At 40.4% G+C, this 26,761-nt stretch overlaps 1 protein-coding gene across 2 annotated transcripts in view; it reads right to left on the bottom strand.

Annotated features, from left to right (window-relative positions):
- The window catches only part of LOC126184866 (protein seele), an 83,117-nt gene that overhangs the window by 38,849 nt on the left and 17,507 nt on the right, over positions 1–26,761 (bottom strand). For both annotated transcript variants that reach the window (XM_049927485.1, XM_049927484.1), the window contains one exon: positions 154–245. In XM_049927485.1, the coding sequence (XP_049783442.1) occupies positions 154–238 (85 nt within the window). In that variant the 5' untranslated portion in view covers positions 239–245. The remainder of the gene's footprint in view (positions 1–153; positions 246–26,761) is intronic.

The raw sequence follows: 26,761 nt of genomic DNA, 5'->3' as shown, positions 1-26,761 counted from the left end.
TGTAATAAAGTGAAGTAATAGTTCATGTGTTCTAGTTTAATGTACCCCCTCAACAGGCAATCAAAGGACCCGCAGTTGTGGCCAGACAATTGCAGTTTTGTCTGGTCACAACAAAAATGATGTTTTTCAAATTAAAAGTTAGAAAATACAAACCCAAACATCGCAGAATATGTGGATCGTGTGATGCTGAGCAAGCCAGTGCAAAGACCACGATAAGTAGAAATCTCATTTGTGCCATCTCCGACCTGGAAAAATGTTTAATTTTACTGAAAGTAAAATAACTTAAAAATATCAGTTATTAGTATCAGTCATATAATCCTGATACGGAAACACATACATAAATGATTGTATTAATAGTACTTTCTAAAACTATGTTTAAACAATAACTGAAAGAAATATGAGCACCTCTCTGCTGTAATTGTTAGCACCCATTACTGATATGGTGTTCTCGAGTTCAGTTCCTGGTGACAAACATCCAGTTTTTCTGAAAGGAGGTGGTGTGAAACAAGGCCACCCAGCCTCATGAGGCCAAATGAGAAACTGTTTTATTGTGTCACCTGAAAACTGTCAAGGCAATCTCAAACTGAAAAGCTTCAACTAGTGTAGGAGCTACACATTACTTATTTATTTTCTTTTTTATCGTTAGAAATTTAATGACAGAACAGCAACAGCCTGGACTGTGTTGCTTTATCAATATACTGAACAAGATTTGGTCAGAGGGAAGGCTATAAATAAGGGGTGATCAAAAAGTTTCCATGTGAGGGAATTGCTGCAATATATATGCAACTTAGCGTGACTCCGATGTGTGTAAACAAGCACCAAGGTGGAAACAAGGGATTAGTGAGGCATTCATACATTTTTCACCTGCATGCCATAAATGCAGAAATATGAACAATGACAACCACTGGTACATGTGCATCAGAGAATAAAAAATGTGTATGAGGCAGCACGTCTGTTGAAAACAACCAATGTGGAATGGTGCACCAAGTTCCATGCTGCTCACAATTCTACACAAGATGCCTGTCGATCTGGGCATCCAGCCTCATACCTCACACCAACTCAACTTTAGCAACACTGAAACACCTGTCCTATAGCCCTGATCTCTTCCCATGTTGTTATCATTCCTTCAGTCTCTTAAAAAAGCCTTGAAGGGTTGACAATTCTTGCTGGACAAGGATGTGAGCAGGCGGTTACTGACTTATTCACGCAGCAGGATACAGTGTTTTACCAAATGGTTATTTTCAACCTGGTGTGTCAGTAGAATGATTTCCTCAATGCTTGTGGTGATTTTGCCTGACTGGCAAACCAATTCTGGGCTATGTGGCCTTTAAACAGAAACTTTTTTATTGTACATTATACAAATAATCTATTTACTGAAATTATTATACAATTCTACACAGCTATTAAGGTGTTAGATATGAGGGTGTATTGATAAGTCCATGAATCTTTAAACAAAATAACATTGTTTTCCAAAAAATTAACTTCGTTCGTCAACGTAGTCTCCTTTAAGCTTTATGCACCTTACTCAATTTCCCCCCAGTTTTTTTAGCTCTTCCAAAAAATGCAATTTTATGAGGTCTGCGAAATACAAATTTGTTCTTGCCATGATGTCTTCATATGACATGAATTTCTTCTCACTGAGACAATTTTTCAGGTTTGTGAAGACAAACTAGATGCTTGGAGCCAAATGTAGAGGACAGCAGTTTGCTGCATAGCTCCACAACTTTTATGATGTCAGTGACAGATGTGTAAGCAAACACACTGTCCTAGTGAAAGAGAATCTTTTTCTTTGTGGAATGGTGTGATTTATTTCACAAAACGATCCAGTAATGTGGCATAATATAAACCTCTGATCTTTTTGCCATGAGCCAGGTCGTATGTAAATGTTTCACCTTGAGAATTCCTATATAAATGTGACACCTTGAGAATTCCAAAAGACCATTGCAGTAACTGTTTGCACTGATTAAACTGCTTTTGCTTTCTTTGACGCACATTTGTCAGAGGAAATCTACTGATTGGATTGTTGTTTCATCAGGCTGGAAATAACAGAATCAGGATTTATCAACTTTAATGTAGCATCGCAAAAATTAATTTGGATTGCATTTAAGAATGTTCAAACATTCTTGTGAAATGGTCATATGATTCTGCTTGTTGTCAGATGCTATCATTTGCTACACCCACCTTGCTGACATCTTTCTCATACCAAACCAGTAGTACAGAATATTATTTACCTGTTCACTTGAGATAGATGTTTAAGATTTAACCCATGTTGTAGATTTTTAGTTGGTAGTCTTACATGACAATATATTGAACATTGTTCACTATTTCTTCTGTTATGACCTCAGCTGATCATCCTGTGAACTTAGCATCTCTCATGTTAGTACAGCCACATCAAAATTGCACAAACTATTGTGAATCATACCATGTGATGATGCTGAGTCTCCAGAATACTTTCTCAGCTTTTCTTCCACTTCCATCACCTTACGAGGCAAAAACAGTGTTTCATCAGAACAAAAAGCAATACATAGCTACTACTTTTAGACACTCTCAATAATGCTCTAAGAAATAGATGACAGGAAATTTCTGTGACCACCACCCTCATGAGAGCCCTTTGTAAGCTGTGGTCTTCTGTAGACGATTATTCTTTCCTGTTTAGTCCCAAACTCCTCCAGTTCTGAATTCTTCTCTGACACCTTCATCTTATCTTAGCTTTGGTCTTTCTACTATCCTGGTTTCTTCAGGCACTGGGTTGAATATTGTCATAATCATTCTGTCACTAGCTCTCAGCAGACATCCTGCCCATTCCAGCCCTTGTAATCTTAATGTAGCTGACAATGTCTGGTTTTCAGAATGAGATATTCATTCTGCAGCGGAGTGTGCCCCGAGTTTGAGTCTCAGTCTGGCAGACAGTTTTAAGCTACCAGGAAGTTTCAATGTCTGGTTTGTTATATAGATTATATAATGTATAGTTGAATCTCCTCCTCTAATCACCATATTCTTTGACTGAATGAATGCCCATTTTTTCCATCACTATATGTTAACTCAATCTACTCTTCCATCAGCAGCCTCTGTAAAGGTGTGGGTAATCCATACCACGTGGTCCAAGGAAAAAATAATTGGCTGCTTGACAAACTCAGAAAATTTTTATATTTGCTGGGTGAATTCTCAAATGTTTAGTAGTCACATAATTTTTTTTAAATTTATTGTTTATTATTTTGAAATGGCGGCCGTAATTGTTCCGTGCCGCATGCGTTTTTTTGTATTTGCAAGCATCTACATTTTTTACAATTATTCAGTAGTGGATTGTTCTAAGCCTTTTATATAAAATACATCTAGTTCAACACACTCTGGGCTACAAATTAACATCATTATCACTTAACTGAACGTATTCTTTAATATATTTTTAATAGTTCAAAGTTATCAGCCACAAATTAGGAAAAACTCAATTTTTGAACAGTAGTTTTCCAAAGAAAGATTAATTTCTCAGCTTTAATATTTTTTCTGCTATTACACTGTATAGTATAGTTACTTTTTATAGAGCATCAATGGTGAGCAGAATACACTAAAAAAAATACACTATTTTAAAAAAATTGATTTTTTTTAATTTTTCCATTTTGTGGCCTGCAATATCTTTTGTTGGTGGACCAGATAAAAATCTGAAAATTTCACAGTTAATAGACCTTTATGATATCAAACTTCACTATAAATTTCAACTTTGAGGTTCAATTGGAAGTTACGGAAAAAAAATTACAAACCTGAGTCAAAAATATGTTTAACATCTGTGATATCTAGGCTTATGGAATAAAATATATCAGTTACCGTATATAATTTAATCATATCTATGATTACTTACTTTTTTATTGAAAATAAGCCTACTAATTACATTATATTGTTCTATTGTTATTTGTTTTTAGTACATCCCTCATTGAACATTTGAGAAATTTGTTCACTCAGTTTGGGTGTTAGATTATAAGTTCGCCCAGTCACAGTTGTAAATTCCATGGGAGACAGCATCCTTATTACATTTTTATGTGGCATCCAAACTTGATCCTTCTCAATTTTTTTAAAAGATATCCTTGGTCCTGGAGGGTGATAAAATACAACATGTACATCTTGGTTCTGACAGTCAATATTATCAACTTCGCCAATCTACCACTGTTCATCATAAACACAAGCCACTATGTCTTTATTTTGAAGAACCGGTTGTACAAGTTTTCCACACTGATGGAGTTCACTCCAGGCGAAGTTGATGTGATCTTACACTTCAGTAAGTTGTGTGAATGGGGTACAAAACAATGAAAAGATCGAGTGCCTTTAATCTTCTGACAAGTGTTGTACCTTTCCTTCAAGACACTTCATAGACTTCTTGTATTTCCTCACATTGAACAAAAACATAGGTAATTTCTCTGATATGTTTTTTACAAAATTCTAACATTTCTTGAGGTGTTATGATACGATTGTCATCGGTCTGCTGCGGACTCGCTTTTGTGAGAGCTCGCTGTGTTGTATCCCCCCGACACCATCACAAGCATTCTTCCCATGGCATGAAGTGAAGAAGTGCAAGTCCAAAATCTTTTTATGAAAGTAAATGTTAATAACTTTTTTTGTTTCTATATTGACTTGTTGCCCCATCCGAAAAGTAAATCAGTTTTTTTATGGAAGGGTGGTGCTGTTAAATGTAGTTCGTTAATTTTAGTTGAAAAATGTGCACTACTGTAGTGTTGTGTTTAAGGTAGTCACTTATGACACAAAAGCTTTGGCTCATTAGTTTATCTTCTTCTTTATAATAGAATAAAAATGGATGAACTGTGGTCTGTTTGTTTAACCAGTGGTGCCCTTGTACTTCATCTTGAATAACAAAGGAATAATTTTCCAAAAAGCTGGTGGAGGCTCTGTAATGGTTTTATATTGTCAGGCATCAAATCATCATCTTTGGATTCTTCAAACATGTCAAGTAAGGCAAGAGCACAAATAAGACAATAGTTGAAGAATTTCCCTCTGATTCTTGTTCTGTACTATTTGCTCAGTTTCATGTGGAAGGCCACATGGGAAAAAAATTGTTATGGGCTTTCTCCAATTAGATACAGAATAGATATGAGACATCAGTGCCAAAAAGAAACCAGCAATTTGAGCATGATCTCTTGTCAAAGTCACAGCCTTATCAACCTGCCCTTGTATCCTGATAAGTGGTGATAAGATAAAAATAGACAAATAGAACAAACTCTGAAGAAGATTGCATTATTTAAAAGTTTTATGAGAGTGTAAAGTTCTATCCACATTCATATGAATTTATCTTAAGGAGCTCTCATATTTAAATGAATGTCATACTGAAATGCTATAGTGCAGTTTCCTGACAAGGACACAATTACTAGCTGACACCAATAAAGAACCTCAACATACCAACCATACACATCTCTCTAATTCAACAGTGAACTCTTTGAATTTAGCTTTTGACTATAACAGAAATGTTTCTCGCCCTATAATAATCATGTAATTGTTTATTTAACCAAAAATTATGTACATAACAAAATGATAAGCAAACAGTTGCATAAAACAAATTTAAATTCTTTACTGGTTTTGGGCACTTAGTGCCCTTCTTCAGAAGGTTATATCTATCACATTATTTGTGAGTATCAACAATAAGTGGCATATAAGAAAATGTCATGGTCTTGTAGTCCATATGATCATGACATTTTGCTGCATGCCTCTTATTGCTGACACTCGCAAATAATGCCATATGTATAACCTTCTGAAGAAGGCCATTAAGAGCCCGAAACCAATAAAGAAATTAAATTTCTTTTATGCAGTTGGTTGTTTATTATTTCGTTATATATGACTACAATTGCTGAGGATGGATAAAATACTAAAATTAAGTATTAATTAGTGATCACAAAGAAAAATGTTAAATTAACAACATTGTACAGGCCACTACTTCAGAATGTTTTACATCTCATCACACAGTTTTAGATAGTACTTGTAAGAATTTACAGAAATAATTTCATTGGCAATGTATCTGAGTAATTACTGTAACTTTTTAATGTTTAATGCTATCTGCTTCTTCATGGTTGTCTTCCTAACAATGACAAAGAATATAATGAAACAGTCACAGTCTAACTATTTTTAGATCCATTAATATTCAATGAACTTGATACCGAATGCAACAATGTGTTATAACCATTATGGTCAAATGTCCTGTTCAAATATTTTTTTAGATAAAATTAAAGTCATCATCAACCAGAACATTGGTTTGAACACTACTGTGCTATACTAAGCACAGTCCTAGTGGAGGAAGCAGGATGACGTGGCTTGCAGAAAATGGGTGTAAGCATAGTGTCCCTTCAACCTCTGAACTAACCCTGCCATAAGGGACCTACATTTTAATGCAGACTTTAAACAAATTATTGTTAGAGGTGAATGAAGTGATAAAAAAAATCTTGGCACTGACTAAGATTGAACCCTGGACCTTTGAATCTGTAGCGTGACACTTGGCCACTGAGCCACAAGAGGCATAGATAAATAAACTAAAAGTAGTGCTAAGATAATCATGAATGATGACTTTATCAAAATGTTTGGATAAAGTTTACAAGACTAGCTGTGAGAAGACATCAATGAAGTAGTCACTGAAGATGATAAATTTAATTCCTTCTAGATACAACATACTAGGTTCCTGTTAACACTGGCAAGAATAAACTAATACAAAAGTGGTTAGTAATTTGAATCAATGTTTTGTATCCCAGGATGAGAGAATTCAATTTTCATGACTAACTACAATTGAGAACTAAAACTTCATTACAAGCAGTGCTGTTACTGTTCATTTAATCTAAAGTACACTGAAGAGCCAAAGAAACTGGTACACCTGCCTAATATTGTGTAGAGCCCCCACGAGCATGCAGAAGTGCCACAACATGATGTAGCATGGACTCAAAGTCTGAAGCAGTGCTGGAGGGAATTGACACCATGAATCCTGCAGGGCTGTCCATAAATCTGTAAGAGTACGAGGGAGCGGAGATCTCTTCTGAACAGTATGTTGCAAGGTTTCCCAGATATACTCAATAATGTTCACGTCTGGGGAGGTTGGTGGCCAGCAGAAGGGTTTAAACTCAGAAGAGTGTTCCTGGAGCCACTCTGTAACAATTCTGGACTTATAGGGTATTGCACTGTCCTGCTGGGATTGCCCAAATCCATCGGAATGCACAATGGACATGAATGAATGCAGGTCATCAGACAAGATGCTAATGTACAAGTCACCTGTCAGACGTATCAGTGGTCCCGTATCACTCTAACTACACACACCCCACACTGTTACAGAGCCTCCACCAGCTTGAACAGTCCCCTACTGACATGCAGAGTCCATGGATTCATGAGGTTGTCTCCATACCCATACACATCCATATGCTTGATAGAATTTGAAATGACACTTGTCTGACCACGTAACATATTTTGTCATCAACAGTCCAGTGTCGGTATTGATGGGCCCAGGCAAGGCGTAAGGCTTTGTGTCATGCAGTCATGAAGGGTACATGAGTGGGCCTTCAGCTCTGAAAGCCCGTATCGATGATGTTTCATTGAAGGGTTTGCATGCTGACACTTGCTGATGGCCCAGCATTGAAATATGGAGAAATTTGTGGAAGGGTTGCACTTCTGTCACACTGAACGCTTTCTTCAGTCATAACTGGTCCCGTTCTTGCAGGATCCTTTTCCAGCCCCAGCAATGTTGGAGATTTGATGTTTTACTGGATTCCTGATATTCACAGTACACCTGTGAAATGGTCATATGGGAAAATCCCAACTTCACAGCTACCTCAGAGATGCTGTGTCCATTCGCTCATGAGCCGACTGAAATAGCACCATTATATCAACACAAGTTGGTGATCTCAGGTTTAGATGTGGATATAAAAAAAGGAAGTATTATGGTTCCCTGGTGCTTCCAGAAAAGTATTAAAATTCTATACTGATTTAATAGACTACATCTTAGGCTATCTTTGTAATTTGATTACAGCCCATGCTTTATTTCAGTTGGTTGGTTGGTTGGTTTGGAGTGAAAGGACTAAACTGCTAGGTTATCAGTCCATTCATCCATAAAGTTGCGAACCAGCAGTGGTCATCAAAGGGAGGAGGGGAAAGGCAAATCCTGGAAAGCCTAAATGTAACCAACACAATAAAAGAACAGAGATAAAAGCCCAGAAAAAGACAGCATAGGGAAATGGTTAAAAGATCATTCATGACAAGACATTAAAACTGAGAAATAAAAAAGAATAAAGGAAATAAAAAGGTGTAAAGGGTAGAGTCCGGACCACAGAGCAAGGGCTGCCAAGAGACTCTGGGACAGGGGGGCAATGATGGGAGAGGATCAGAAGAGGGGAGCCCCACCAACCCCTCAGGCAGTCAATGAGGCCAAAAAGCCGTACATTACAGGGATGATGACGATGATGATGATGATGATGATGATGATGATGATGATGATTATTGGTTTGTGGGGTGCTCAACTGCACAGTCATCAGTGCCCATATGAAGTCCCAATTCTTACACAGTCCATTTTTTTCACAATCCAATCTAGACACTGTCACAAATGAAGAAGAAGAAGAAGAAGAAGAAGAAGAAGATGATGATGATGATATGATAAGGACAACACAAACACTCAGTCCCCAGGCAGAGAAAATCCCCAACCCAGCCAGACATTACAGGGATGTATATAAATCACCTTCGCGGGCAAAACATAACATAAGGTCTGCCGCTTTGGCTTTGTCTGCTAGTACCAGACATACTGTGTCAGGAAGATTAAGATGTCATCTCACAGGAGAAAAAAATAGGGCAGTTGACGAGTAAACAGGCTATCATTAGGCAGGCTCCACATCGGCAGTGAGGGGGATCCTCACACTGGAGAATGTGGCCACGGGTCAGCGAAGTGTGGCCAATGCATAGTTGATAAAGGACAGTGGATTCCTTGGGAGAAGCATGCAAGTAAGACTACCACACAGTCATGGTGTCCTTAATTGTCCTCGGTTTGTTTGGGGAGATCAGCGCAGACAATTCTAGGCTCCAGACTTTTAGCAATCGATGATGTATAAAAGATTGAAGGTCTGGTTCCAGGACCCCATTTCCAAAGTCGGTATCCTGGTGATCAGCTTGGCCAACCAGTCAGCTCATTCATTTCCCAAAATCCCAATATGACCGGGAGTCCAAACAAAATCAACTGGTCATCCAGATTGATGGACGTCAGAGACAAGATCCTGGATAGCCGTAACCAGTGGGTGAGGAGGGTAGCACTGGTCTATAGCCCGAAGGCTGTTAAGGCAGTCACTACAGATTAGGATACTGTTGCCAGTGCAAGAATGAACATGGATAAGGGCTAGTTTAATGCCATCAATTCAGCAGTGAAGATACTGCAGCTGTTTGGCAGAGAGTGGAGCTAACTGCACTGTGCATGTGTGTATGGAAAGCCTGTTCGTCCATCGACTGTTGGGCAATCAACCAATACCACTTCACAACCTGAATACGTCTGAAGGACAGCAAAGAATTGGTGGTGAAAAATCGTGGGGTCACTGGAATATTTTGGACCAGAGGGAACTTTGAGACAAATCTGAGGTCGGGGCACAAGCCTTGGGAGCAGATGTGGTTTCTTCCTGACCAGACATGACAGTGGAAGAAGTTGTAGTTCCAAAGAGAGACACTGGAGGCATGCAGCAATTTCAAACCCAGTTCTGGGTTGTTGTTGTAGGAGGTGGAGCTCCCTTCCAGGGAAAAAAACACGGTAGTTGGGATGTTCAGGGTAGCTACAAATGTGTATAGTGTAATTCAGCAGCTGTTGTTGGCATCTGATAGGTAATGGAGGGACCACAGCCTCAACTAGTAGGCTGTTCACAGGGCTAGTTCAGAAGGTTCCTGTCCCAAGTTGGACACCACAATGATGAATCGCGTCCAGTATCTGCAATGCTGAGGGTGATGCTGAACCATATGCAAGACTCCCATAAGTAAGAAGGGACAAAACCCGGCTTTGTAAATCAACATCCCAGCTAGTGTTACTGAGGCAGCTAAGTGTATTGAGATGTTGCCAGCACTTGCACATAAGTTGGCAAAGGGGGGGAAGCCACGTCAGCCAGAAATCTAAGACCAGTGCCAAAAAGTGGTACATCTGAACTACAAGAAGTAATATTGATCATCTAGGTAAAGCTCTGGGTGTGGGTGGCCAGTACAACAGTGAAAAATTGCACGACATGAGTCTTGGCAGCTGAAAACCGAAAGCCATGGGTGAGAGCCCATGACTGTGCCTTTCGTACAGTGCTCTGTAGGTGACAGTCAGCAACACCCATATTAGAGGAGCAATAATAAAAGCAAAAATCATCAGCACATAAGGAGGCAATACTGAAGGACCCACAGCCATCGCTAGACCATGGACGCCCACCAGAAAGAGAGGGGCACTCAGTACAGAGCCCTGAGGGACCCCATTCCCTTGGATATGGGGAATACTGAGTGAAGCATCCACTTGAACCCAGAACCTACAGTGCAACAAGAAGTTGTTGACAAAAATCGGGAGTGGACCCTGGAGACCCCGCTCATGTAATGTAGTAAGGATGTGGTAATGCCATGTTGTGCTGTATACCTCCTGTAGGTTGAATACAGCAATGAGGTGCTGACAACGTGCAAAGGTCATCTGGATGGTGGACTCCATGTGAACCAAATTATCAGCAGCAGAGAGGCGTTTGTGAAAAATGCCCTGAGATGCAGCCAAAAGGCCCTGAAATTCAATGAGTCAATGCAGCCACTTGCTCATCCTCTGTTCAATCAACTTAAAGAGAATGTTGGAAAGGCTGATTGGGCAATAACTGTCCATCTCTAGGGGGTTCTTACACGGTTTCAGTACCAGAACTATCATGCTTTCTTGCCACTGAGATGGAAACACATCCTTGTTCCAGATCTGAATAAAGCATTTGTTTCAGCATTTGGCTGTAGATGCAATGTGGCAGGGGCCGTATCAGGGCAGTGGGCTAGGGCACTGGAGAATTCCTATTCATTGAATGGAGCATTATATTGCTCCAGGTGGCGGGTAGTAAAAGATAAGTGCATTTGATATACCTGCTGCTTTATGAGATGAAAGATGGGGTGGTAGTTCTCAGATACAGATGCGCAAGTATAATGCTCGGCAAAATATTCGGCGACAGCATCTGGGCCACCAACTAAAGAAATACTTGGTACTCCTGCAGGGATTGTAAGCTGTACATGTGTGTGACCTTTCCCCATACCTGTGATGGAGAGCAGCTGCATTGATAATGCCTTACGATGGGGAGCTAAGGATGACAGCAAAGGTGAACCCATTCCAGTCAGCATTATGGAGAATCTGTTTGGGTGGGCATCCAGTGGAGCAATGCTGAGAGAGGGACAGGAAATTCAGGAAATGGTTGATACAACACAGGTCATCGTTGACTCTCCAGTGGATAGATTATAGAAGACCAGGGCTGCAAATGGAAAGATCTATGGCTGAATAAGTTTTCTGTGGCACATTGTAGTGTGTGGGTGCACCAGAGTTCAAGAGGCAAAGGTCAAGCTGTGCCAGTAAAGTTTTGACGTATTTACCACGGCCAGTGATCACTGTCCCACACCATAAAGGATTATGGGAGTTGAAGTTGCCCAAGACTAAGAAATGCGGGGGAGCTGAGAGAGTAATGCAGACAGTACATCCTGGGAGAGAGATAAATATTACAGATGGTAAAATCCTGATGTACCCTTACCTGAACAGCCACAGCATACGAAGGTGTATTAAGAGGCATAAGGTCACTATATATATATATATATATATATATATATATATATATATATATAGAGAGAGAGAGAGAGAGAGAGAGAGAGAGAGAGAGAGAGAGAGAGAGAGAGTCGGTGCAATCCTTAAAATAACCTCGCTAGCCACAAAGTGCAGGGGTCATCAAAGTTGCTGGAAACCATGTTTCCTGGATGGCAATAGAGAATGCAGGGAAAGTGCTTAAAAGCTGCTGTAGCTCAACCAGGCAGTGGAAAAATCCGGTACAATTCCACTGGAAGATAACACTGTCTGAATACTGTGGAGGCATGAAGTGGCTGGATGGGTTTGGGTAGAGGAGGGAGGCAGGTTATGACCCAGGGTCATGTGCTGTCGCCAGTTGAGACATCAGGGGATCTACTGACATAGGTAGGTAGGTTGGTCGGTTGATTTTGGGGAGGGGATCGAACAGCGAGGTCATCGGTCTCATTGGGTTAGGGAAGGGTAGGGAAGGAAGTCAGCTGTGACCTTTCAACGGAACCATCTTGGCATTTGCCTGAAGTGATTTAGGGAAATGATGGAAAACGTAAATCAGGATGGCCGGATGCGGGTTCAAACCGTCGTCCTCCCAATTGCGAGTCCAGTGTGCTAACCACTGTACCATCTTGCTCGGTCACTGACATAGGTTCTGTGGCACATTGTCTGGGGAAATCTGGTGCCTCAGGAGCCACTGGGATCTTCACCTTGGACGCAGAAGGAGTATATGCAGAGTCCAGTGTGGGACAGAATCTGAGTGTTCCTTAGCAAACTCACATGTTCCAGCACGTTACAAATCATTGAACCATTACGTAACTGTTGTCCCTGATGGGGAAAGGCCACCATAAACCGCATCCAATATGGCTTTTATCTCATCACGCATTTCATTGTTCCAAAGCAAATGCATATCACTGAAAGATACTTTACTTTTCCCATCTCTCCTAAAACCAAGTAGCCCAACTTACTGAAATGGCTGCAAAATCTAGACTGCTTATAAATCAGTGTTGATTATTATTCTGCCACTGCTTAACATATGGCAGCATGTGATAATACAATAATTTTAGTTAGCAACAACACTTGTATTCAAAGATTCACTTCATGTAAATGTTTTGCCAAGAGTGCACAATGTCCTTTCCTGGTCTGATGCTGAGACAGGGTCTCACACACATGGCTCTGAGCACTATGGGACTCAACTTCTGAGGTCATCAGTCCCCTAGAACTTAGAACTACTTAAACCTAACTAACCTAAGGACATCACACACATCCATGCCCGAGGCAGGATTCAAACCTGCGACCGTAGCGGTCACGCGGTTCCAGACTGTAGCGCCTAGAACCGCTCGGCCACTCCTGCTGGCAGATAGGGTCTAACTGATGTCAGTAATGAACATTTCAGTATGTCCCAAGCAGCAAAATCTGTGTATGTTTATTGAGAAATAAGAACTGGAATGTAGTAGCTCAGCTTATTGTCTTGCACTCTTTTCAAAGCACACAAAAAAACAAACAATTACATTGCTCGAAACCTGAGACTGCCACTCCAGAGCTTCTGCTATAAGGTGAGCTTTTATGTTACTCATTTTATTGTATAATTACTACACGCAACTACTGAGCACCACATTCTGTCAGAAAATTATTTAACTCTCATATGATTGATCAATCAGTGTTGATGATGAATTTTTACTAAAACAACTGTTAGACAAACATACACTCCTGGAAATGGAAAAAAGAACACATTGACACCGGTGTGTCAGACCCACCATACTTGCTCCGGACACTGCGAGAGGGCTGTACAAGCAATGATCACACGCATGGCACAGCGGACACACCAGGAACCGCGGTGTTGGCCGTCGAATGGCGCTAGCTGCGCAGCATTTGTGCACCGCCGCCGTCAGTGTCAGCCAGTTTGCCGTGGCATACGGAGCTCCATCGCAGTCTTTAACACTGGTAGCATGCCGCGACAGCGTGGACGTGAACCGTATGTGCAGTTGACGGACTTTGAGCGAGGGCGTATAGTGGGCATGCGGGAGGCCGGGTGGACGTACTGCCGAATTGCTCAACACGTGGAGCGTGAGGTCTCCACAGTACATCGATGTTGTCGCCAGTGGTCGGCGGAAGGTGCACGTGCCCGTCGACCTGGGACCGGACCGCAGCGACGCACGGATGCACGCCAAGACCGTAGGATCCTACGCAGTGCCGTAGGGGACCGCACCGCCACTTCCCAGCAAATTAGGGACACTGTTGCTCCTGGGGTATCGGCGAGGGCCATTCGCAACCGTCTCCATGAAGCTGGGCTACGGTCCCGCACACCGTTAGGTCGTCTTCCGCTCATGCCCCAACATCGTGCAGCCCGCCTCCAGTGGTGTCGCGACAGGCGTGAATGGAGGGATGAATGGAGACGTGTCGTCTTCAGCGATGAGAGTCGCTTCTGCCTTGGTGCCAATGATGATCGTATGCGTGTTTGGCGCCATGCAGGTGAGCGCCACAATCAGGACTGCATACGACCGAGGCACACAGGGCCAACACCCGGCATCATGGTGTGGGGAGCGATCTCCTACACTGGCCGTACACCACTGGTGATCGTCGAGGGGACACTGAATAGTGCACGGTACATCCAAACCGTCATCAAACCCATCGTTCTACCATTCCTGGACCGGCAAGGGAACTTGCTGTTCCAACAGGACAATGCACGTCCGCATGTATCCCGTGCCACCCAACGTGCTCTAGAAGGTGTAAGTCAACTACCCTGGCCAGCAAGATCTCCGGATCTGTCCCCCATTGAGCATGTTTGGGACTGGATGAAGTGTCGTCTCACGCGGTCTGCACGTCCAGCACGAACGCTGGTCCAACTGAGGCGCCAGGTGGAAATGGCATGGCAAGCCGTTCCACAGGACTACATCCAGCATCTCTACGATCGTCTCCGTGGGAGAATAGCAGCCTGCATTGCTGCGAAAGGTGGATATACACTGTACTAGTGCCGACATTGTGCATGCTCTGTTGCCTGTGTCTATGTGCCTGTGGTTCTGTCAGTGTGATCATGTGATGTATCTGACCCCAGGAATGTGTCAATAAAGTTTCCCCTTCCTGGGACAATGAATTCACGGTGTTCTTATTTCAATTTCCAGGAGTGTATAAATGTAGGTATTCCTCAGGGTAGTGTAGTGAGTCAAATTCTGTTCGTAATGTAGGTTTATCAATGACTTTCCAGACAGTGTAAGACGGGAAAAAGTTCGCTTTGCTAATGACAGCAAAATCATTATCAGAGATGAAAGCAAAAGCAAATTAAATCAACACATATGTCTATGATTAGGCAGTACCTAATAAGTTAACATTGAACATAAAGAAAACAAACACATCGTTTTTAAGGATGAATACTGATTGTCAGCTGCCATGGAATGAACACAAAGATACTGGCAAAAAGAATGTCATCTGTATGTTATGCTCCTAGGATGTTAGCATCAGTTCATAACAGCCAATGTCTTGTGGTGACGTACTATGCCTATGTACACTCAGTTTTTAGCTACAATGTTGTGAAAAGGGCAGGCTGCTACTCACTATGTAGATGAGATGCTTAGTCACAGGCAGGCACAATGAAACGGCTGCTATATGATTTAGCTTTGGGCCAAAAGGCCTTCTTCTAAAGTGGAAACACGGAAACACACATTCACAAATCACACACACATGAGCAATGCCTCTGCCCACTATGGCCAGACACTCAGTCACCAGAGACAGCCATCACATGTGTGTGATTAGTGCTTGTGTGAATGTGTGTGTGTTTTCTCCTTCAGTTTTGGCTGAAAGCTAATATGTACAGAAGTCTTTTCATTGTTCCTGTTTGTCACTCAATGTCTCCTCTTTATGGTAAGCAGCGATCAGTCCTTTTCACAATATTGTAGCTAAAAATTGAGTATATGTAGGCATAGTACCTCACAAGATATTGGCTGTTACAAATGTGTTAACACTCTAAGAGCATAACATGCTTATGACTTTCTTGACAGAATTCTTTTCTGGTAATTGAAGGCACACAACAGAGACACAGTCTTAACTGCAGAAAAGGGTCATAAGAATAATAACTGGTAATAGTAGTCAGGCGCATTGTAAAGAGCTACTTAAACAAGGCATCCTTACTGCACCAAGTGATTACAAGTACATCTAGCAACCTGTGGTGCACACCAGGGAAAACATTATTAAATACTTCACTAATAGTTCTACACAAAATAATGGAACAAGAATAAATTTGGGATTACATTTGCCTAGGAAATGTGGTAGAAAAGTTCTGGTAAACTATAAATACTTTTGGATTAGAGGTGACTGCTCACTGAAAAGCAGAAGCATTCAGTTGCCGATAGGCTTCACAAATGAGACAGTGCATCTGTTAGGAGACTGACCTCATATTCCAGAGAATGGAGTTGCTCTGTCCAGCCATCCCGATTTGGATTTTCTAGCTCAGTAAGGCAAACACTAGGATGGTTCCTTAATGAAGGCCACGGCCAATCACCTGACCTATCCTCATAGACTACCTGTCCTATTCTCATAAAGTATGTTATATATGCTGTCTGTTGTGTATTTTAAACTACTGACTTGCACTGTATTACCTTGACAAGTCCTATATCATTGCGAGATGATACTTGGATGAATAAACATAAATAAATAAATAGTAAGCTAGCTCTGCAGCTAAGCAATAGACACACAGAGGAATTTCTAATTCCCTACAGATTCATCAAGAGCAATTTATGGTATTAATTCATGAGTGTTACAAATTTCCAGTCAAGAGACAAGTAACAATTACACAAATGGTCAACGAATTTATCAGTGTGTGCGTACTTTGTTGCTATTGATTCCTCTTTTTGAAAAGATATATTGCAACAATGCCATGAACATAAGACACAGAAACAATACTTTTCCAGACAGAACAACTTTGACTAGTGCCCAACACTTATTTTAACTGTGTGGTTTCAAGACTTAAAAATGCCTAGTCAAAAATTTCCTAACTGAAAAGTTTTCGGCAACATAAATTTTTTCCACAATAATATTCTCACTCTCTTCAGCTATATTTGTTGTAATCGCAATTCCTTTAGAAAAGTGAGCTGCTAATCAAATGGTACTGGACTTGTTTACTTGTCTTACAGGTTTTCATAATCACTTCTGGTATGATCTGGAATGATTCCCAATCTACAGTTATGAAACACACAGTATTTTTGAGAGCTGTCTGTGGTTGGAAAATTAATACTATGGTGGTCTGATATGGCAAATCCAGGAAAACTGTTTTTGCAACACTTTGTATCATTAGCTTTTGTTTTATTTAGGATGTAAAGTAGCCTGTGTGTAAGCATCACATTCTTGTGCTAATTAAATAGCAATGTATTGGACTAATTCCATGGCTGAATGCTCAAAATCTGAACGCTGCACAGAATTTGCAAAGCATATATGATTTCTGTCTTCAGTGACAAGTATTTTAATGTTTAGATGGCTGTCACATTGTCAAACTTATCATTTCCATTTTGAAAGTCCCTCCAAATGGCATCCGCCTGTTGTTCTCCAGCCATCTCACTAATCAGAATTTATTTGATTTTGTGTAATGCTTGAAAACTAGATAATGATCTCAGCCATGACCAGAAATGACCCACAAACACATCTGTATATAAGACATCAAATTATATCTGGTCTTTTTAAACTTGAAGTTCAAAAGATGGATTAACATTGCTATACTCCCTGATTTTACAAGTTGCTAAATTTATTTATTTTTTGCTAAATTTATTTCTCACATTGAGCTGCAGTGACAATATTTGTGATAGACTTTTTTTTATCAGTCCTACGACTGGTTTGATGCGGTCCACCACCAATTCCTCTCCTGTGCCAAACTCTTCATCTCAGAATAGCACTTGCAGCCTATGTCTTCAATTATTTTCTGGATGTATGCCAATCTGATCTCTATGTTCCTCTAGAGTTTGTAACCTCTACAGCTCCCTCTAGTACCATGTCAGTTATTCACTGATGTGTTAAGAAATGTCCTACCATCCTTCTCCTTATCAGTATTTTCCATGTATATCTTTGCTCACTGATTCTACAGACAACCTCCTCATTCCTAATTTTCAACATTTTTCTGTAGCACCTTTTCTCAAATGCTTCTATTCTCTTTTGTTCCAGTTTTCTCTCAGTCATACAGTGCTGTGCTACAAACACATATTCTCAGAAATTTCTTCCTAAAATTAAGACCTATGTTTGATACTACTAACTTCTCTTGGCCAGAAATGACCTTTTGGTCAGTGCTAGTCTGCTTTTTATGACCTCCTTGCTCTGCCTGTCATGGGTTATTTTGCTGCCTAGGCACCAAAATTCTTTAACTTTATCTACTTCATGATCACCAATTCTGATGTTAAGTCTTTTGTTGTTCTCATCTCTGCTACTTCTCTCTCCCTTCATCTTTCTTTGATTTACTCTGAATCCACGTTCTGTACCCATCAGACTGTTCATTACATTCAACAGATCTTGTAATTCTTCTTCACTTTCACTGAGGATAGCAATTTAATCAGCAAATCTTAAAATTGATGTCCTTCCACCTTGAATTTTAATCCCGCTCTTGAATCTTTCTTTTATTTCCGTCATTGCTTTATTGACGTATAGATTGAACAGCAGAGGTGAAAGACTACATCCCTGTCTTACACCCTTTTTAATCCACACACTTCGTTCTTGATCTTCCACTCTTATTGTTCCTTCTTGGTTCTTGTACATGTTGTATATCACCTGTCTTTTCCTACCACTTACCCCTATTTTTCTCACAATTTTGAACATCTTGCACCATTTTACATTGTTGAATGCTTTTTCCAGATCAACAGATCCTATGAATGTGTCTTGATTTTTCTTCAGTCTTGCTTCCATTATCAACTGCAACATCAGAACTGCCTTTCTTGTGTCTTTACCTTCCCTAAAGCCAAACTGATCATCATCTAACAGATCCTCAATTTACTTTTCCATCCTTCTGTACATTATTCTTGTCAGTAACTTGGCTGCATGAGCTGTAAAGCTGATTGTGCAGTAATTCTACCACTTGTCAGCTCTTGCAATCTTGCGAGTTGTGTGGATGATGTTTTTCCGAAAGTCTGATGGTATATCGCCAGTCTCATACATTCTACACATCAATGTGAATTGTTATTTTGTTGCCACTTCCCCCAAAGATTTTAGAAATTCTGATGGAATGTTATCTATATCTTCTGCCTTATTTGATTTTAAGTCATCCATAGCTCTTCTAAATTCTGATTCTAATACTGGACCCTCTCTCTCTTCCCCCTCATAACGGCCCTCAATGTACTCTTTCCACCTATCTGCTCTGTCCTCTGCAATTAACAGTGGAAGTTCCATTGCACTCTTAATGTTACTGTCCTTGCTTTTGATTTCATTGAAAGTTGTTTTGACTTTTCTATATGCTGAGTCAGCCCTTCTGATATCATTTCTTTTTTGATTTCTTCATTTTTTCTTGTAGCCATTTCACCTTAGCTTCCCTGCAATTGCTGTTTATTTCATTCCTAAGTGACTTGTATTTCTGTATTCCCGAATTTCCCTTGAACATTTTATTACTTCCTACTTTCATCAATCAGCTGAAGTATTTCTTCTTTTACCCACAGTTTCTTCACAATTACCTCCCTTGTACCTATGTTTTTCTCTCCAACTTCAGCGATTCCCTTTTTAGCTTCAACTAAACTGCCTACTGAGCTATTCAGTATTGCAGTATATATAGCCTCAGAGAACTTCAAGTGTTATCTCTTCTTTCCTTAGTACTCCCTTATCCCACTTCTTTGCGCATTGATTCTCCCCAACTAGTCTCTTAAACTTCAGCCTGCTCCTCATCATTACCAAATTGTGATCTGAGCCTACATGTCTCCTCCTCTTTTGATTCTTGAACAGAGTATTCGCTATCACTAGCTGAAATTCACAGCAGAAATCAATTAGTCTTTTTCCTCTTCAATTTCCAGTACCAAGCCAATATCTTCCCATAACTCTTTCTTCTACCCCTTGCCTACAGCTGCATTCAAATCCTCCATTACTATTAGATTTTTATCTCCCTTTATATACTGAATTACCCATTCAGTATCCTCATATACTTCCTCTGTCTCTTCATCTTCTGGTGCTACGTCAGCATTTATATCTGAACTATTGTTGTTGGTGTTTGTTTGCTGTTGATTCTGATGAGAACAGTCCTGTCACTGAATTGTTCACAGTAACTCACTCTCCATCCTACCTTCCTATTCATAACAAATCCTCCTCCCATTATACCATTTTTTGCTGTAGTGGACATTACTCTATACTTGCCTAACCAGAAATTCTTGTCTTCTTTCCATTTAACTTCACTGGCACCCACTGTATCTAGACTGAGGCTCAGCATTTTCCTTTTCAGATTTTCTAGCTTCCCTAACACTTTCAGGCTTCTTACATTCCATGCCCAGACTCATAGAATATTATCCTTCCAGTGGTTATTTAATCTTTTTCTCAAGGTCATCTCCACCTTGGCAAATGAGGGACTAGTCTGGAATTATCTGCCAATGGAGAGATCATCAAGAACTGTTTCAGTTATAGGTAATGTGTCCTGCAGATATATGTTATGTGTCTTTAACGGAGTAGTTTCCATTGCCTTCGGCATCCTCATGACGTTGATCATTGCTGATTCTTCTGCCTCTTATGGACAGTTACCCACCTCAAGGGCAAGAGTGTATCTTGATTGGCAGAATGAGGGTTACTTCTTAAGCCAGAAGTCTTCAGCTACAATTACCGATGATTTTTATTCAAAATTTAAGCAGTTCAGGGTTTGAACCCATGACCAAGGACATTCTGATTTCTAATCAAAGGCACTACCCCTAGACCTGAGTGCACATAGACATTTTATGTAATATGTTGTGAGTATCTATTTCATGAAACATTTGTCTGCCTTGATAGCTGAGTGGTCAGAATAGCAAAATACCATGCAAGGCGACTGGGTTCGATTCCCGGTTGGGTTGCAGATTTTCTCCACTCAGGGACTGGGTATTGTGTTGTCTTCTCAATATCATCCTCATCGACTCACAAGTCACTGAAGTGGCATCAACTAAAAAAGACTTTCTCCAGGCAACTGGTCAATCCGACAGGAGGTCCTAGCCACATGACATTTCATTTCATGAAACATCTGAAATGTTTGTCATAATGATAAGATGGAGGGGAGAAATTTTTTTCAAGTTGCCTGGTAACCAATTTAAGTTTTTTAATTAAAATGGATGGTGAGGATTTAAGACAGATTCTGCACATTGTAGATCTCAAATAAGCTTTACATATGTAAAGAGCTCTAAATTAGACTACCTCCCAAATATCTACATAAATTTTTAGCTCTTCCCAGCCCTTCCTCCCTCCCTCCCTCCCCAATGCTCACAGAAAAAGTTGAGGAGTCTGTTAGAGAAAGACATGCATGAAAATAACGCACCATTCTCTCTTTTCACTCTATCTGTTCATGGGTATGGAGCATGAAAAGCAACACCAAGTGCTAATTCATGTGCCTGATTGTATGTCTTTCTAATCACTTCTTTAGGATACTACTTCTAGAAAACAATGCTGGATTATCAAGTTATGAGTTCTTCAAGCAACTTGAGTTATCAACATGTAAAATGTCCATTTAGTGGTCAACTTCAGAGATGGGTTACCCCGCTCCAGTAATCTTTTAGTGAAGTGCCTACTATCTGTTCATAATGAAACAATAGAGCAGGTAAAAGAAATAAAGTTTTTTAGAATATGAACAGACAGCTCACTAAAAGGGAATGCACGCAATGCTAAGCTACTTAACAGAAAGGGCAGCTTTCACTATGCCTTAGGAGTAATCTGTTAAAGATGTGACTTAATAACAGGTAGGTAAGTTTATTTTGCTCTAGTGCATTGAATTATATCTTACAGTAAACCTCTCTGGGGTTATGTTTTTATGTTGCACAAACGAATATATAGGAAATATAATAGGAAATGATAATAGGAAAAGTATCAGCCCACACCACTTTAAAACCAATATTCGACACATTAAAATATTTTTACTAGTTCAGAGCCATTTATGTTCTTGATAAAGTCACATTCATAAAAGTAGTAGTAGAAGTAGTACTAATAGTAATAGTAGTAGCAATAATAATAATAATAATAATAATAATAATAATAATAATAATAATGATAATGATAATCTGCTTCTCTTCTAATAAAACAATAATATTCATTTCCACCACATTTGATCCCACAATAATATCCACCTAACAAGCCACAGGCTTGGCAAATGTAGCAGTAGTTTGAGATATAGGGAGAGCTTACTTTATAATAAAATGTCAATGATATTCAGGTAAGTCAGAGTAAAATTACACAGCATTTGTCCAGCTATATACAACGCCTGAAGCATTAAAACCACAATCTTAACTTTTCTCTATTTTCTATTAATCCAGTCTCCAAACTTTTTGGACTGAAAGGATGAATTAAATTGTTTTGCATGTAGCACATTTGTATGTATGTATTTATTTATTGATAAGATAGATCTGAGACAAAACAGTTGTTCTGATCCTACTATATGTAATTAATTCATGATGCCATACATTATAATGTGTTTTAAATGTTAATACTAATAAATAATAATTTTACTTCACATGATCATTCTATTTTGTATGTTTTAATGGACACTGTGAGGTATTTCTGTCACTTCATTGTTTCATATGTTATTTTAATGATGGGGAGTCAAAGAGAATCTTTGCCCTCTCTCTTTGCATAAAATCATATATGTAAAACTAAACTCCATTTCTCTGTTAACTGACCACAACTTCATCCTCTCCCTGTGGTATCAAACTGTGAAAGTATTAGAAATGTACACTGTGATAGTATTAAAAATACTAGCCATTAAGGTCAATTTTGAATATCTGAGCTGAGACTTCTCCTTCGAGTAGCTTCTCAGTCATCCACACAAGTTCAAGTGGACCATGTTTCAGTCAATCCACCAGAATAATTCCTTAGTTGTGTTGGAGTTTGAAAGTAGGTCCAAATTCTGATCAGCATTTGTCTGCTATCATTTTGGTTTCCTGAGGGTTTCCTAAATCTTGACAGTAAACACTGGGTTGATTCCTTTGCCAAAGCTAAAGTTAATATCGTTCCTCATCTCTGTCCATCCAAGTTAGTGCTCCATCTCTAATGGCATTGTTCTACAATGAACAATAAACTCCAACCTTCCTTCCAAATGTTTCACGTCATTAAAATGCTGTCATTTGGCTGTAAAGTGCTTTGTAATGAATGTTTTGATGCTACCTATACTCAGTCAATGCTCTGCCTATAACAAGCATCTAGACTGGGAAGAGGTCACCAGAGTTGAAGCCACTGCACACTTTGCAAGGAGTGGTTCCCATGATGACAGGTTAGTAGAGAGTGAATGCTCAGTTGTAGAGGACAACCTTATTCTGTTGGTGAAGGTTTCATTATCCTTGAACTGGGGACAGACCAAGAGGCTGTCACTTACTTGGACAGGTGAAATTTGAACCTTTTAGTATGTTATGTACACTAAGCTTTACATGGAGCATTCAATGAAAATTTGACAAGAGTGTATCTGCCAAAAGTATTATGGAGTGACAGACAGGCAAAATCCACTATTATCTTAAATAAACCACTAATGACAACAGTGACATCTTATAATGAGTACATATCTGAAATGGCAAATGTCATCAATAAAGACAACCATTCTGCCCATAACCCTGTCCTCTCTAGTACAATTTTTTAATGAAAACCATGTAGGTAATTTTAACATCTATTTCTTGCTGACACTTTCACATCCTGTTCTAGAAATATAAATTGCTCCAGAATCTATTTATGCTCCATTGGAATGTGCGATTTATCTCATTGTTTGGTTTGACTGAGTTTTGTCCTTTACTTTCTCTCTGCTAAGAGATGGTGATTCCCAGATAGAAGTAGGTGCAATAAATGACATCCTGATGCTTTCAATGGTGGCTTAAACTGGGTAAAAATTTTGTTTATTTATACTGGGTATATCATAACAGTGAAAAATGACATATGTTAAAGCATACAATATTAGTAGAAAAAGTTGCAGTAAACTTTGATCTGCAAAGAAGCTGTTTGCAAGATAACTAAAAAAAACTGTATAGCTCAGTGGGTAGAGCATTTTCCCATGAAATGCAAAGGTGAGTCCCAATCTAGTAGATGATTTTAATCTGCACACAGTTTAAAATCAGGGCAGACTCCACTGCAGAGTAGAATTTATTCTGGCAACAATTGTGTATTTACATTTTTATTTGTAATTCTGCAAGCTTTTGCATATTCCATGATTCTTGGAAAGCCCATTTGTAATGTTGTCCATTTTTGGTCCATTCTGTACTTGGTCAATATGCAAACAAGTTTGATTTTATAATGAATCCTAACAGTTGGTAGAGTAAAGTTTGTATTTAAATTAGTACAAAAATGGATTGATGTCAACTACAAAACCCTACCTTTGCTTTTTGTAAAAGAGAAAAACATACAAATAGGAAATCAATGGAAAATTAACATTGCAATTAAAAAGCCCAAGGACAGAAATAAATGTTTCCAAGGTTAGCCAATGCTCCAAAAGCTGTCATTACTACACAACAACAAATCAATGGAAACCTCTTGCACAGGAACTTCAAAACTAACTGTTCTTCCAAGTAGAATCTCACCAAGTTATTTAAAACAAAATCCTCCATACATCTATTTAAACTAATGAACAGTTGGAATTCTCACCAAATCTTTCAGAAGCCCTGAACCTCGCAGTATTCCCTGACACTTCCGTCATTTTTTTCCAGGTGAAATTATATTACAGGTTTTCCCATTTGAAGAGGTATGAGAACTTGCTGGTTCTCCTAATTGGTTGGTTGGTTTAAAGACGGGAGAAGGGACCAAACTACAAGGTCATCGGTCCCTTGTTGCTAATAAAACAATGCCACAAGTGTGAGAATAAAACTGAAGAAACATATAACACAAAACGGAAAGAATGGAAAAGCCACAAGAACGAAGGGAAGGCAACGAACACTAAAAGGAACAGAAGATGACAAGAAAACAACAGAGAGACACTAGAAACAAAAGAGAGTAAAACATGAAAGCAGATTACAGTGGCTGGCCAATCACGAAGATAGAAAGGGAAAGACAGCCACTCCGCAATACATTAAAACCTCCATCCTAAAAGCACTAGGGTGGAGGACACAGAGAGACAAAGGACATGCGCTAAAACCTACATAGAAGTATAAAACCCACTCTCACAGATAAAACATAAAACTAAAGCTGCTGTGGGGGTATTGTCGCCCAACACCGAAGGTACGGTGCTGGGAAAGTTAAAAGTCTGCCGGAGCGCAGCTAAAAGTGGGCAGTCCAGCAAGAGGTGGACGACTGTCATTTGGGAGCCACAGTGACACTGGGGTGGGTCCTAGCCACATACGACCAATGCGGAGTGGCAGAGGACAACTGATTCCTGCGGTGTAAGACAGAACACAGGTCAGCTTCGGAGATTCCTATCTCCAGAAGCGGTTTCTGCGTCGCCTGTTTGGCCAGCCTGTTGGCAAGCTCATTGCCGGGGATTCTGACGTGTCCTGGGGTCCATACAAACACCATGGAACGGCGGGACTGTTCCACGGCATAGATGGACCCCTGAATGGATGCTAACAGAGGGTGGCGAGGGTAGCACTGGTTGATAGCTTGTAGGCTCCTCAAAGTGTCAGTACACAGTAGAAATGACTCACCAGGGCATGAGCGGATGTACTCAAGAGCACGAGATATGGCTGCCAGCTCTGCAGTGAAAACACTGCAGCCAACTGGCAAGGAGTGTTGCTTAATATGTCCTACATGAACATATGCGAAGCCTACATGACCATCAGCCATTGAGCTGTCGGTGTAAACCACTTCAGAGCCCCAGAACACGTCAAGAATCGAGAGGAAGTGACAGCAGAGAGCGGAGGGGTTAATGGAGTCCTTAGGGTCATGCAAAAGGTCCAGATAAAGCTGCCACCAGGGCGTATATCATGGACGCGTACGTAAACGGACCGTAAGTAGAGGTGGTAAAGAGAAGGACTTCAGTTCTGAGAGAAAAGACCGCATGCGAACCACAATGGTTAGCCCCGATCTGGGCCGCCGATGCGGGAGATGGACTGCCGTGGGCAGGAAAAGGAGATGGTAATTCGGATGCTCAGGGGAACTATGAACGTGTGCTGTGTAACTGGCGAGCAGTTGTGCACATCTGATCTGCAGTGGAGGGACACCAGCCTCCACCAGATTCGTCCTAAAAGCTCCTGCCGCTAATTGAACCCCACAGTGGTGCACAGGGTTGAGTAAATGCGCTTCTGAAGGCACTGCCGAACCATAAACCACACTCCCATAGTCAATTCGGGATTGGACAAGGGCTCTGTAGAGCTGCAGCAGCGTACAGTGATCTGCATCCCAATTGCTGTTGCTCAGGCAATGGAGGGAATTGAGGTGCTGCCACCACTTCTGCTTAAGCTGCCAAAGATGAGGGAGCCAAGCATCGAAAACCAGTCCTAGAAATTGGTATATGTCTCCACTACAGTGAGTGGATCATCATTAAGGTAAAGTGCAGGTTCCTGATGAATGGCACGACACCGACAGAAGTGCATGACACATGACTTTGCGGCTGAAAACTGGAAGCCATGGGCTTGAGCCCATGACTGCGCCTTGTGGATGGCTCCCTGGAGGCACCGCTTAGCAACAACAGTCTGGAGCAGCAGTACGAAAAGCAGAAGTCGTCTGCATACAGAGAAGGTGAGACGGAAGGCCCGACAGCTGCTGCTAGACCGTTAATGACCACTAAAAATAGACACACACTCAATACAGAGCCCTGTGGGACTCCATTCTCCTGGATATGGATGGAACTATGGGAGTTACCAACATGGACATGGAAATTACGGAGCAACAGGAAGTTTTGGATACAAATCGGGAGTGGTCCCTGGAGACTCCACTCATACAATGTGGCAAGGATATGATGTCGCCAAGTCGTAT

Source organism: Schistocerca cancellata, chromosome 4, assembly GCF_023864275.1.
Source record: "Schistocerca cancellata isolate TAMUIC-IGC-003103 chromosome 4, iqSchCanc2.1, whole genome shotgun sequence".
NCBI lineage: Eukaryota > Metazoa > Arthropoda > Insecta > Orthoptera > Acrididae > Schistocerca > Schistocerca cancellata.
This window is presented reverse-complemented; position numbering and strand designations above follow the sequence as displayed.